The following is a 14,670-nucleotide window of genomic DNA, read 5'->3' as shown; positions in this document are numbered from 1 at the left end:
AAGAAGTACAACGTGAGTCTGAAATAACCTTTGCTATTGTTATTAACTAAGATTTGGGTTTTTTTATATAATTTGGCACGAACCTAATTGATACAACTATTATCTAATTGGTAGGAGTGTTGCTAGGATTAGATGAGATCATTTTTTGAAGTGCGTTCACACCGTTTGACACATGGTAAGTACCCATACGTGTTACTTATTACTGTGTTTATACAGTCCTAAATTCACATGAGCTGAGATTATGAGCCATGCCATTAATTAATTTGTAATGATACACTTGATAGTAAAAGTAAATATCAGATGTGTGTTTACGTTCTTGTCAGGAAACCAAGATACAGATTAGAGAACATTTTTTTGAGCGTAGAATTTTAATACAGGATCCTTTTATCATGCACCAGCATCTCCAGCCTGGGGACACTCGTGTACTGTGTTCTCATCTGCAGAAAAGACACGTCGAACAAGTTATCATTCTTGAACTCTTCTTTTTCTAGCTGACCGTAAACCTTCCTTTTCTCATAGTAGCTCTTCCAGGAACTCTCTGGACTTACAGTGACTGTAGAAGTAACTTCTATAACTGATAGTGACCCAGGGTCTTAAGCTACGAGAGCTGACCTGTACTGTCTCTCTTTCTGTTAAAATTATTCCAGTGACTAACTCTGTCACCCTTTTGTAAATTATTATTATTATCCCTAGTACAATCAGATGTTATTTTTATATTTTCAAAGTTTATTCCTCAGCTGTCTTCTTTGATTTAGGGGTGGGGCAGAAAGCATGGGGTGGAGTAGGAAACAGAAAGCAGGTCAACTTCCCCCGTGGCCTCCACCAGGGACATCCCCTTTTCTGATGTGGACAACACAGGGTTTGGGGTTTTGTTTGTTTTCTTCCCCTCCTCCTACACCCAACCAAATGCATGCCTTGTCTTCATATGAAGTGCTCCCAATTCATTTCCCAGTTAGAATGTGGTTCCTAAACTTTCCCTATGGAGAAATTCCGGAGGCCCCCATATTCAGAGATTTAAGAGATCACAGATATCACAAAGCCTCCCACGCTCCCTATTAGAAAACATGAGCCCGGATAGTGAGCCTCTCTCCTCAAGAAGCAGCTGCCCTCTGGACTTCCAGCAGCATGAGGCCCAGGCCAGGATTTAGCATAGAAAATGCTGGAAACGCTGCTCTGTGCATTGGTTGTTCAAGAATGAGCAATGTTCATCAGCTGTGTTTGGTCCCACGGTTTATCAGGGCATTCGTAGAGTCCAGTTAAAAAGGAGAAACACCATTCTAGGGATTTCCTACAGAAGGAATTTAATTGAGGTAAGTATATAAACAGTATATAAATATATAACCCAAAGAGAAGCAGGGGCAAGCAGATGCCACCTCTCTAAGGGCTACAGGGACAAAGGGAAGAAGAGGGGACAGCTATCCCCTAGGGAGGAACTGGGGCTGGAACACCCAGCGTAGCTAGAGCTGAGACCACCAAAAGAAAGGTCATCTGATGAGACTGAGCCAGAGTACCAATGAGGCTGGAGAAACCCCAGGAAGTGAAGAGGGAAGGGAAGAAGTGCCCTGGTCCCACCAACATGTCCCACCAGGGTCTCCCATTGCTCAAATCTATTGGAAACCGGGGAGCAAAGGAGCCTGGGAAATGTAGTTTCCATGGACACTCAACGGTAGCAGAGGACGGGCAGAAATGCAAATACTTCAAATACTACAATTTTTGATGCCTGAGCATATGACCCAATCGGCACTCCACCGGGCCCCCTGTGAGTGAACACACAGAGATACACTACCATTTTTAAAGATGTGGGATCACAAAGACTGTTTCCCCTCGTTTTAAACAAGTTGTGACATACTCCTGGTGGTAGGTATCTTCTAAGATGACCCCCAATGACCCTTGCCTCTGAAGGTTTGTACCCTTGGGGAATCCTTTCCCCCGAGTGTGCCCCACTCTTAGTAACTTGCTTCCAACAAGTAGAATGTGCCAGAAGTGATGGCATGTCACTTTTCAGATTAGGTCCCAAAAGGTTGTGGCTTCTGTCCTGGGCCTTGACTTGGACTCCGCCTCATGCTCACCCCCTCAGAAGAAAGCCATGGCATAAGCTTCCCTGCTGGAAGGCCCACAAGACAAGAAACAACGAACAAGGACTCGAAGCCCTCAGCCTAACAACCCTTGAGGAACTGAGTCCTGCTGACAGCCACGTGCATGGGTTTGGAAGTGGGCTGACCCCACACCGGGCCGTGAGGTGACGGCAGTCCCAGCCACATCTTAAACACAGCCTGTGGAAGAGCTCGAAGGCCCAGCGCGGCCGAGCTCCGGCCCCGAAGCCGCCCGGCTTGGGGGGTAATTTGTGATGTGGCAATAGATAACAGATACATCCAGAAAAGAACCAAATACAAAGATAAGGGGAGGAGAGGGCATGGTCTTCCATGTTACTACGGACCATGTACATCATCCCCACTTAATCTTGACATCCGTCCTCTGAGGTGGGTGATATGCTGGTTCCGTTTTCCAGACAGGGCAAATGAGGATAAGAAGCAAAATGTTTTGCTCAAGGTCACATAGGTTGTAAAAAGTAGGGCCTGACGTATGGCCACACCTGTGTTTTTATTTCCATTCTCCCATGGTGTCCCAGGAATCATGGTGACCAGCCCTCACGGTTGCTGTCATCTTGTTTGGGTTGGGCACAAAGAAGAACAAATTGTTCAAAATCAAGTATCTTCTTGCTTTCTTAAAATCGAACGCGTGTCTCAGAAATTCTCTCTCTCGCAGAATGACGTAAATCACCAAAAGATAAAAAATGAGCAGGGCCTTGTTTCTGGTGTTCCTTAGTTAAAGACAAAGCTACAGAGTCATTATGCAGTCGGAGGCACGACCGAGTCAAGTCAAACAAACCTCCAAAGACACGGAGAGTTCTTAGGTCCTCGGGCTCTGAGGCCACTGGTGTCATCGTGTAACGAAATAAGATGACCGGGGCACGTTACCGCTGTCTCTGTGTCTCAGTCTTCTAGCCTACAAAGTGGGATAATAATAGCGCCTACCTCGTAAACTCCTTGTGAAGATAAAATAAGGGAGAGCCCGGCCCATTGTGAACATTATAAGCTAACTAATGAAATGAGGTGGGAACTCCATTCCTCACCATCCAGCTCTAGTTTGGAGAGCAGGGAATGTGGGAAACAGGATCCTGGGTCTGATTCCGAGGCGCACTTCGGAGCTCCCACAGCGTGGCTCCCGACGATGGAGCCAGAGGACCGCTTGGCACTGCTGCCCCACGACGCGACACCCGGCGCCCGGGAGCCCAAGCTGAGCTCCTTGGAGACCAGGTCTCCCTGGAGCCTCCTTAGAGGCCGTAGGAGGGCGGAGGAAGGTGGAGGCAGTAGGAGGCCGGAGGAGGGAGGCATCTCTGCATATTTCAACACAGACCACCTGGTGCAAGAGAAAAAGTCCTTTTCATGGATGCGAAGTGGAAAGGAAAGAGAGACTGGGCAGCGGGTGGGCAGTAGAAAGGGGGTCTGCCACAGAGAGATGGAAACTTACAGAATCAGCTGTTGGAGTGTAGCTTTCATGAAGAACGTTCTAGAAGACAGACACAAGATTTAAATCAAGTTTAAAATGTTAGATCCCAGCCCCTTAGTTAAAGCTCTCCACTCTTGTCCACGGACAGACACCCCTACGGGTCCTGTGACTCCAGCTCCAACCAGGCCTTCCTATCTAGGGCTTCCGGCGGTCCTGTGTCCGCTGGACCTGGGGGGCAGAGGGCTGCCTGCAGGGTCTGTTCTCCTGCCACGCTGGCAGGGTGGGGGGCTCCTTCTCCAGGAAGGAGGCCCCTGATGCCCAGAGGTTCTGTGTTCCGGAAGGGCGCCCACTGCCTGCACTGTTCCCTCCGCGGAGAAAGCAAGAAAGCTGACTTGAACGGGGAGAAGAAACACTTTCTGTGTGGGTGTCCGCTGGGAACGCCAGCCTCCCAGCACTTGGGAACGTTGGCGGATCCTCCCACGGGGAGAGAAGCAGCCATTGTTCTCGGTTCATCGCCAGGCAACCCCGGCGAGGTCCCTGGGGTCACGGGCTGCACAGCCCTGCCGCGTCCTGGTCCTCGCAGGGCCTGGCTCACGGCCTTCCCCGCCCCGTCTGCCGACAGTCGTGCTCCAGGCTCAGCACCTGCCGGCCCAGGGCCGCGGCCCGCTCTGGGAGTGGGAGATGAGGGAGCAAAAAGCATGAAGGCAGGGAGGGGTGAAGCACGCGAGTATCTGTCTGAAGACTCTTCTAGGCTCCCTCATAGAATTCGCAAGGTAGCGATGGAAACCCCAGCAGGCGAGAAACAACACAGAAATATTCGTGGCAGGTACACGTGGGCAGAACGAGGGACTGAAATCGGCCCAGAAGCACGGGGGGTGAGGCACGACCCTTCCAGGTAGGAACAGCGCGTGAGCCAACCCGCGTCCCTTGCTGGGCAGGAGCAGCGCGTGTCCAAGGCGGGGGGGGGGTGCTGGTCCGTGTCGAGCAGCGGACACCCCAGGAGGAGGCAAAACACCCCGACGACGTGGGGCATTTGCTAATTCCCATTAGTAAATCGGGCCGCTCTGGCTGCCTTCAGGCTCCCCGGGAGACACCCAACGCCGAGCAGAAGAAAGGAAAGGAAGGATTCCAAGCGCCAAGCGGATGGTCCACGGGAGGCCTGAGAGGGCGAAGACGTCGGGGCGGAGTAGACGTCGCGGGGCGGACGGGCACGAACCACCAGCTCTTCGGCGCCTGCGCAGACGACCAACTGCTCCCGGCCCCGTCCCTTCACGGCAGCCCGAAGGGACTAAGCTTGGGAGAGACCCCCCCCACCCCAAGCCCACACCCCCCATTTATTTATTTATTTATTTATTTGAGAGAGAGCGAGAGAGAGCGAGCGAGCACAAGCAGGGGCAGGAGCAGAGGGAGAGGGAGAAGCAAGCTGCAGGCTGCGCAAGGAGCCTGACGCGGGACTCGATCCCACGACCCCGAGATCAGGACCCGAGCTGAAACCGAGAGTCGGAGGCTTAGCAAGGCTGAACCACCCAGGCGCCCCCGAACTCTTCCTTTCAACAGCCTCCTGCGTTTTTCTTTTCTCTGTTAAGGTTGCTCCGACGCCCCGTCAGGGCGACTTCTCCGTATCCAGGGAGTCACGTTGAGCCCCAACAGAGCAGGCGGCGCGTGGGGCGTCCCCGTCCTGGGCGTCTCAGCTCAGCTGGGTTTGGAAGGCCCACCCAGGCCACGGGCCGCCGCGTCCCGAGGCGGGAGAGTCCGGCTGCGAGGGCAGCGGGGGGCGTCCAGGGCCACGGCGTGTCTGCCTGACTCTCTCCTCCGGGAGCTTCCTGCGGCCCGCGGCGCGGCTGCCGCCAGAAACAGGGGCTGAGCCCGCTTAGTGTAACCCGGTTGCCTCGGCCCTGCAGGGAAGCCAGCAGACCCCTGAGGGGAATCCCAACCCCCTCTCCTACTTCTGCTTTCCCACACTTGGAGATAGACGGATGGATCCATAGACGATGGGTAGGTAGGTAGATCTCTACCGACATGGTTTTGCGCATGTTTATATTAGCCTTTACCAAGAACAATGTTTTTTTGTTGTTGTTGTTTTTTTGTTTTTGTTTTTTTTAAGACTTATTTATTTGAGAGAGAGAGCATGTGCCTGCCTGTGTGTGTGCAGGCAAGTGCAGTGGAGAGGCAGAAGGAGAGGGAGAGTCTCCTACAAGGGGTTCGATCCTACGACCCTGAGATCAGGGCTGGAGTGGAAATCCAGAGTCAGTCGCGTAAGGCACTGCAACCCCGGGTGCCCCAGAACAATGTCTTTTCTCCTGCGCCACCTTGTTCGATTCCTTCTCAAAACTCCAGGAGGTGCTGCTCCATTTCACAGATGAAAAGTCTCATCTTCAGGGACAGCAGGTGACTTACCCTTGGTCAGACCCTCAGTAAATGGCCCAGATGGAACATCGACCCACGTCATTCGGCTCCAGATTCCCCTGCCTTTCCAGAAGGTCTCCCTGCACATCCAGTGTGTGTAGCTGGATTTGTGTGTGTGCACAAGCACCAACCACTGTGTAGACTTGTTATATAGACAAAACTTGACCTTGATTGAAGAAAAAAAGAGCAATTAGGAGACAGCGTGGGGAAATGGGAAGAGTGTGTTTTCTGAGTCCCATGAGGAGGGCAGCAAATGGCAGGTAACTCAGGAAACTGCCTTCCCGCCTTCATGCATCGTCTTTCACTCCCTCGCCACAGTCTGGGATTTCGGGAATCTTTTCCTATTACAATCTACTATCTATAACTCTCACTAAAGAAGTGGTGTTGAAAGTTAAATGACCTTATCTGTGTTGTTCTTTTGAGCTTCAAATAGTCCATACATGTGATCTTTTTTCATTCTCATAGTCACTTAAGCTAAATATTCCCTCCATTTTACAGGTGAAGTAACCGAGGCTCAAAATGACCAACTTGACTAAGGCCATATTGTTTCTAAGGCAAAGAACCTGAGTCCATCCTGAGAGTGACTGGTTGCGGTTCACGTTCCACGACCCCAGCAGAACAGGAGGACACTTTCCATTGTGCCGAAAATCAGGGTTCATCGCTCTAGAATTGTTTCATGTGCCCACCAATAGGGGACGGGTTACAGAACCAGGATGCAGCAACACAGTACAATTCCATAGGACAGTATACAGAAGGCTCCCCGTTTGCACATCTGGAAAGTTCTCCAAGATAATTGTCATGGAAAAGAACAAGTGCAGAATAGTGTCTACAGTCTGCCGTCTTTTGCCAGTGAAGGCGGGGGCTTGACTCCCATCTGTATGGACTAACAATGCGCAGATGCTTAAGAAAAGGAATGATTACCTAGTGGAGTTGTCCAGCAGACGACTGGATTCTCGATATATACCTCGTGATGTTGGTTTGTTTGAACCCTCTGAATGTATTACTTATTCAAGACATGAGACACATTTTGTACTAAAGAGAGCTTCCCTTCGATAATGTTTTCTCCCCCTTTATTCTCCTTATCCCTCAGGCACACACGTACACACGAAGAAATAGACGCAGAGTAGGTTTCCAATAGGAAAACATTTGCAGGTGCAGAATCGATCAGTGATGTCAGAACGCTGGCATCTGTCCATTTATTTCAGAGAACTGATGACTTTGACAGACACTCTGGACCCAGACGTCTTTGCAGGGAGAAGCTTTTGAAACCTAAGGAAAGAGTAGGAACCAAAGTAAATGTAGGTAGGAACTTCTTTCTCAGCCACCCTCAACACGTGCAAAGAAACTTACAGCCTCATTTCTAGTATCAGCCCTTCTCAGTTCCTCACAGAGAGACTCCCCAGGGTCAGAGGACCCAGGGAAGATGCTGTCATTTTGTTCTTGAGGTTGGGTTGCCAGATTTGGCAAATAAAAACGCAAGATACTTCGTTAAGTCTGAATTTCAGATAATTCGCAATTTTTGGTTCAGTATAGTATGTTTCATGCAATATTTTGGAGCATATTTAGTTGAAAACGGTTATTTGTTGCTTATCTGACATTCAAATTTAACTGATCACCCTATATTTTATTATTTAATTAGAGAGCAAGCAAGTGGGGATGGGGCGGGGGGCGAGGGAGAGGCAGAGAATTTCTGCACTGACCCTGTGATCATGACCTGAGCCGAAACCAGGAGTCTGACATTCAACTGACTGAGCCACCCAGGTGCCCCAGGCATCCTGTTATTTTATCTGGCGACCCTATATTGTCAGGTGCCACCCAGAGGACGTTGATTAAGTGCTCTTGAACACGCTAGTCCCGAAGGACAAGGAATATCTAGCCCAGGGCTCCTGATAGAACTTTCTGGCACAACAGAGGTGTTCTGTATCTTTGTTACCCCAAACAGTCGCCGTTGACAACTTGAAATGTACTTTGTGCAACTGAGGCCTGAATTTTTCACTTAGTTATTTTATTTAAATTTGAACTGTCACCTGTGGCTCCTGGCTACTGTATTGGACAGAGCAGCTTTAGAACCAGTCGTGCGTCTCCCTCCAAACCGGACTTGAAGACGAGCGGTGGCTAACGTGGCACGTAACCCAGGAGTCAGCCCTCAAGTCCCCGCAGCTTAGTGACCAGTGCATTTCTGTGCAGATGCAAGTTTTGTTGTCAACACATTGGTTCTGAGTATTTACTGAAGCTCCGTTACAGGGGGAGGAGGTGAAGGGCTGGGGTGTAGAGACGAAGAGGGTAGAATTCTTCAACAAACACCCTGGAAATGAGCATGTTCCCTGGGTAATCCCGGCATTAGAATGTAAAAACCAGCGAGCTGGCCTTCTGTGCAGAGCAGACAGTGTGAGCGGAGGAAAAAAACATTGATTTTGTCACACCCACCATCTGTGAGACTCTTTTCTTTCCTTGATGCTAAGCAAATATTTGGTAACCACAGACCTGGTAGCGTATTAAAGCGGGCTCTTATGCATGATATCAGCCAGCAGGGAACAGGCCCTTCAAGGAATTAAGGGCTTCCTGAGGGTTATCATGAGACATCAAGTCTGGAGAGGTGAGTGCACGGAGCTGGGAACAGGTACAGTGCGAAGGCAAGTGGCCGGATTTCCCCATTTCCCCGCACACCTGGTGACTTCGGAGGAGGCAGGCGAGGTCCGGACAATGGTCAGTGGACGGACATCTTTCCACGGAAGTTCAGCTGGCCGTGCGCGGGGCTCGGAGGAGGCTTTCCGGGCTACAGCCTCCATTCCCTGTTCCCGTGGCAGAGGTGAGGGGCCGCCTTTGTTGGATGCTGGGACGTCACAGCGAGGAGACAGACCGGGTCCCCCCTACCTCGTGGAGCAGAGGGTGTAACGGGGAGAGGCACGTGGCAAGGGATCCAATCAATAAAATCTTGGGCTGTATTTTAAAGGATCTAAATAAGGAGATTGATAGAGCGTGATCTGAGGTGAGAAATGAACAGGAGGTTACTTTTTAATTTTACTTATGCTTTAAGTTACACGCTTAATACACGCTCATTTCAACGCTTTACACTCAGGTGTTTCTAAAGGTTAACCATCTCTCCTCATATAACCTTACATCTTGGGGTTTTTGTTTCTAGATGGCAGATACCCTCTTTCTCCGAGTGTCTAATTTTTTTTTTCCTGTTTGGTTTACTCCTTTATTTATCTAGTACTAATTTGTTGTATGAAAGGCCAAGTATTTAGTAATACATTTAAATAGATATTGCCAGGAGAATTTTTCAACAGCTTATAAACAAGTGGCAAAACTTCCTTATCCTTAGTAGTCCCGTGTTTTGCTAGTTTTGGTCTTGTGTTTTAATACTTTTGTTACTCTTATATACAAAACTGAACTACGAGAAAGGTTAACAGTCTTTTTCCCTCATACGCATTGACCATTTGAATTCAGCAAAAGATACAAAATATCCTGTTTAGTTATTTTTGTCTATTATATTGTGTCTTAAATTTCCTTTCGGCCTATGGGTTTATGTCCTTTCTTACACGGTTGTGCGTTTCCTGCCTTGCTCGATAACAATACCTCCCCCTCAAAACACACTCACGCACAGAACTGAGGTTAAGTGTTTCCTGAAATTTCATCTAATGTCTGGGTTTTGTATTCAGATCTGTAATCTGTCTGGGTAGCTCCATTTCAGATGGGCCCGTCTGAAGAGGAACTGAGGCCTGAAAGGGGAGAAGGAGCTTTGCCAGAAGACACATCAGAGAACAGGTTATTTCAGAGGAAAAGCGTCAATGAAAGTGTCTTGAAGCTTCAAAGAGCTTGGCAGAAGGAAAAGAGACCAGGGTGGCTGGAACAGAGAGATGGAGGTGAAATCCGGGAGGTGGTGGGCAGAGGCCACAGGTGGTCATGGGGGGCCCCTGAGGTCATGGTAGAGAAGTGTGGAGGATGCATCAAGGCATATGTTGGGGTGCAGGTGACATGACCTACAGATAGTTCGGATTTGTAGAGATGAAGGGAAGGGAGCAAGGCTTACTCTTAAAATTTTGGCTGGAGTGAATGGATTTAAGGCTGTGTCACTTCCTGAGTTGGAAGGACAGGAGGAAATAACAAGCTTAAGGTTCACAGTGTCAGTTCCTGTGTCTTGGACGTCCTCCGGGTGAGATGAGAGTTCCAAGTGAAGGCGTTAAGGAGAAATGTGTATACTCGTGTGTGCACCCGCATCTGCACGTCGGCGGAGAGATCCGGGCTGGAGAGGTAAACGTGGAAGTTCACCAGCTAGCCTTTGAAACTGCACTCTTGATGAGATCATCAAAGGAATAGGAACCGATACCAAGCTCCAAGGTTCTAAAATTTAGAGCACGTGATTGTCCGACCTCGTTGAGATCAATTGTTAAAGCAAAGAGAACTTGTCGCGGTGTCAGGTCTAGCCCAGTCCTTCCGGCTGTGGCTATCGGCAAAGGTAGGAGGACATGGACTTCCTCACCTGCCTGGGGTCCCTGATGAGGAGGCATGTGCTCAAGGTTGATGCTCCAACTGGCAGACAAACAAGACATTAGCACACTTGCTTCTTGCACAAGGAGCCCCAGCTCTAGTGACGGGCATTAGTCCTAAGCCCTAAGGGATGCTGGTTCCAATGCCCTGCCCAGGGCGACGGAACGCACAGCTGCGATGGAATGCAGTCCAATGAAATTCCGATATTTTTAAAGAGGGCTACACCATCCTATACCTGCAACGTCATTTTATTTTCAAGTTTGCATGTCATTGTCTACATATGAGGCCTAATTCTCGATTTCAGTATGCATGGCGAATCATCAGTTAAATTCCTAACATCATCTAATAATACACACGCATTATATTTAACAGGAATATTGACATTTATAATTATAACTTAGGATCAAAAGATGACAAACCCTTAGACGGTAATGGAATTGACTTGAGAATACACACAATTTTTTAGAACTAATTATAAAATATCTCATCCTCATTAAAAAAAGAGTTCCGATGATACATAAAAAACTGGTAAGAGACGGGATGGTGGACAGAGGAAAGGAAGACTGCCGAGATGATTTCGAAATATAGAAAGAGATATTCTAATTGGTGATATTGTGTCATACTGATCTGCTTTGCTGGGAATGCCCTACATAACCAAATAATGATTCCATCTTAGGCTCACGCCTCAGTAAATCCCTGAGATCGACTTCTGTCCCTGGTGTCCAGCTGCCTTCAGTAATTGGAAGGCCTGGGTTTACCATTCTCATGAACTCGTCCCAGCTGAAATGGTCCTCTCCGGGCCCCCTGAGGCATGGTGGATGGAGACCTGCTCAACGTCTGGAAACCAACTGAAGTTACTGAGAATTTATTGCTCATTGGAGAATTTTCCAAAGATGTAACTAGGGCTTTTGGATATAAACAGTGATGTTTCAAAGTAGAAGGAAAAGAAGCATGTCGGAGGGAGGGAGCGAGGATGGATCTGTGAGGAATGTCCTCCGGAGAGCCGGAGCGGGAGCTCTTAGGTAAGAGCTGGTCAGTTGGCACCTTCGGTGTTTCTTTGATGCTCTCCAAACAAGATGCCTCCGCAAATTAGATTTTCAGAAGGGATTTTCTACTGGAAAGAGATGTTATTAGTAACCTGTTAGTCAGGTGTCTAATTAATGTTTCCTCTACTAATAAACCAACCTTCTAGAACAAAGTGCTTCCTGATGGCCCAGCCATAGACTCAGCTCAACATTTACACAAGGCCCCATTTCCAAGTGTTTATCCTAAGGTGGGGTCTGTGCTGACTATTAACAATTTAACGAGAATGGGGTCTTTGACTTAAAGGAGGTCTTGCTGAAGATGAAACAAGCAAAATTAACACAATGTATTATTCACCAATCAAATACAAAGTTTTGTTATTAGCACGCAGAGGGGAGAATTCAAAGTCCAATCTTCTCTAACTCCTTCTTCATTCACCACAGGAAATTAGTTTACCAAGTCAGGTAGCTCATTACCAAACCATCTCCTGATTTGTCCCCTTGTTTCGAAAGTGTATTTACTTTCCCCCTGGGTCTACCGCGCTAACACTGGGCCAAGATTCACCTTCCTTCCTCCCTTGATGTCGATTCCAAGGAGAACACCTCTCCTCCTTCCCTTAAATCCCTCAGTTTAGGATGCTTGGTAACATTCTGGTATGTGGACAAAGTTAACCCATTATGTCTTGAGTTTTCACTGGTTTCATTGTTCTCACAATAATGTCTTAGGGAGTGGTGTTCACAGGACAGCCAGCGGTCAAAGTACTGGCTTCCTGACCTTGGGACTTAGACAGACTGTTTATGCTCTGTCCTCGTTTCCTCCTCTTTAAAATCAAGAAAGGGATAGCACTTATCACTGGAATGCTGGGTTTAATGAATTTTCTAGAAGCATGTAATGCTTAGTAAGTGCTAGCCATTACCCTTGAGTGCCCCTGCTCTAGTTTCAGAACCCACACAGCTGAGCCTACTCATTTCATCAGGAGGTGAGTGAAGGCGAACACGGAGAAATGGAAGCAGGGGGAGGTCGACCACCAAGTCCAAGGTCACACGCCTAGTCAGTGCTGGAGCGGGGTCCAAAGCAAGCTGGAAGTTAATGAAGAGGACTGCTAGGCCCATATAAAGCAATCGGACCTAAGGATCCAAGTTCTCCAGCATACAAGAAATTCTGGGTGGGAAGATCCCTGTCCCCTGAGCGGACCTCTCCGGAACGCTGTCAGGCCAGACCTCCCCGAGTGAAGATTCTCAGTCCTGCTACCCATTAGAATCGTTAGCAGCTCCTCTGGAAATTCTACCGTGTGCGTATCAAGGTGCTTACATCTTTTCCCGCTACTTTGCCTTCACCAAACTTCCAGACACTAGCCACTTTTTTCCGCAGGTGACAGCTAGGCCAAGGGAGGGGAGGCGGGGCTGGGGGAAGGGGTGAAGCGGGAGTGGGTGGAGGGGCCGGGCGGGCGGGGAGAGGGTGGAGGCTGCCTCCGGACCACCCACTCCGCGAGCGTCAACCTTCGGGAACTGGGAGGTGCGTCCGCGGGAACGGCCTTCTGTTAAGATGACCTCCCCAGCGCACACGTTCCCTTTTGAATGCTCCAGGCGAACGATCCCAGAAAATGCTTCAGTGGGAGCTCAAGGAGCTTTTGGGGGAAGAGGTGGTTCTTGCTTGGGTCGCCCGAGTACCAGCGCGCCGAGGCCTGGGCAAACCATGGCCCACTCATTCTCCAAAGCGTAAACCGAGTCATCCTGAAGAAACACTTGGGTGAGACTCGACCCTAGAAAATAAGATCGTAGGAATTTTTCCATGGCCCCAGATTGCCACTTCTGGGGCTGCAGCAGCTAAGTTGCCAGATCTTTAGTAGCAACAGCTTTGGGGAAGCCTGTGGCCATAGTTTTGTTTCTGTTTTGTTTTGTTTTTTTCCTGGCTGCCTTAGGAATCCAGGCATTTGAGCCTCTTGAAATGTATTAATTCCAGTTCGTTGAATGTCAGGCAGTAATCTAGGTTAAGGGCTTTCAAGTGATTTAATTGGCACAAAAGTCTAAGGGTGACACCATCAATCTACCTCCAATTTATGGATGACAAAATTAGAAAGTAGCCCCAAATACAATTAATTTGTAAACGGGAAAAAGCTGCAATTCGAATTTGAATTCGGCCAGCCCCCTTATATCACCGCAGGGAAATCCATTTTCCAGAGGCCGCTTTTAATGCCTAAGTTTCAGGTGATACTTTGAAAACTAAGGGAACGGAGCCCAACTCTTTTACGGGATTAGTTTAGACCGGTTGCTTGCCGCTTAAGACGAAGCATCTAAGATAGTTTGGCCAGGGAGGTTCCCGTGTTACTCAGTTAAGTTTGCCTTCAGTAACATCCGAGTTAAGTCTGCAAGACAAAATTCAAATACGGTAGACTTCTGAGGTTAAGTTATTTTAAATTGGGCCTTACTCGACCTGCCGGGTCTGCATGGCTTAGAGTTATTAAATGCATGCAATTGTCAGATCCGGATCAATTTGCAGCTTCCCATTAATGGCTGAAACCTACACCCTAAGCCTCTTTTCAGAGCCCTTGAAGCCTCGATATCCTTTCAGAAAAAGTTGACTTACCTTCGCCTGTTTTCCCCTTACTCTAAAGTGGTGTTAGCTCTTTCTTTGAACTGGTGGGGGGCTCTGAAAAGAGCCTTTGGGTTTGAAAACGCTTGCTTGCAGAAACTAAGATGCTTGTCAGTTCACTTTCCCTTGGCCTTGTGGTGGCTCTCGGTCTTCTTGGGCAGCAGCACGGCCTGGATGTTGGGCAGCACGCCGCCCTGCGCGATGGTGACGCGGCCCAGCAGCTTGTTGAGCTCCTCGTCGTTGCGGATGGCCAGCTGCAGGTGGCGCGGGATGATGCGCGTCTTCTTGTTGTCGCGCGCCGCGTTGCCCGCCAGCTCCAGGATCTCGGCCGTCAGGTACTCGAGCACGGCCGCCAGGTACACCGGCGCGCCGGCCCCGACCCGCTCCGCGTAGTTGCCCTTGCGGAGCAGGCGGTGAACACGGCCAACTGGAAACTGCAGGCCAGCGCGAGAGGAGCGGGACTTCGCCTTGGCCCGAGCTTTGCCTCCTTGCTTGCCACGTCCAGACATTGCAGACACAAAGAAAAAAAACCAAAACGAGAAAACAAATCGCTTGCCAAGGCCGACTTTGCAGTGATGGAAGTAGGAACACCGCTGCTTTTATAGGCATTTCCTGGGGAGTAAGTCTGGTTGTCTGATTGGCTGGTAA

At 49.1% G+C, this 14,670-nt stretch overlaps 1 protein-coding gene across 3 annotated transcripts; it reads right to left on the bottom strand.

The window, feature by feature from the left end:
* Positions 1 to 6,970: 6,970 nt before the first annotated feature.
* LOC308343994 (histone H2A type 1-C) lies at positions 6,971 to 14,590 on the bottom strand. Of its 3 annotated transcripts, none has more exons than XM_080805280.1 (2): positions 14,017 to 14,590; positions 6,971 to 7,185 (listed from the first exon to the last, which is right to left on the bottom strand). In XM_080805280.1, exon 1 carries the CDS (start codon positions 14,529 to 14,531, stop codon positions 14,139 to 14,141), a length of 393 nt encoding a protein of 130 aa, XP_080661406.1. In that variant the 5' UTR covers positions 14,532 to 14,590; the 3' UTR covers positions 6,971 to 7,185; positions 14,017 to 14,138. The 3 variants fall into 3 exon arrangements, with proteins under 3 accessions (XP_080661406.1, XP_080661405.1, XP_080661404.1); XM_080805279.1 differs by lacking the exon at positions 6,971 to 7,185 and adding an exon at positions 10,641 to 11,521; XM_080805278.1 differs by lacking the exon at positions 6,971 to 7,185 and adding an exon at positions 11,258 to 13,192.
* Between the last annotated feature and the right edge of the window lie 80 nt (positions 14,591 to 14,670).

Source organism: Martes martes (genome assembly GCF_963455335.1).
Source record: "Martes martes genome assembly, chromosome: 6".
In the NCBI taxonomy this organism is placed as follows: Eukaryota; Metazoa; Chordata; class Mammalia; order Carnivora; family Mustelidae; genus Martes; species Martes martes.
This window is presented reverse-complemented; position numbering and strand designations above follow the sequence as displayed.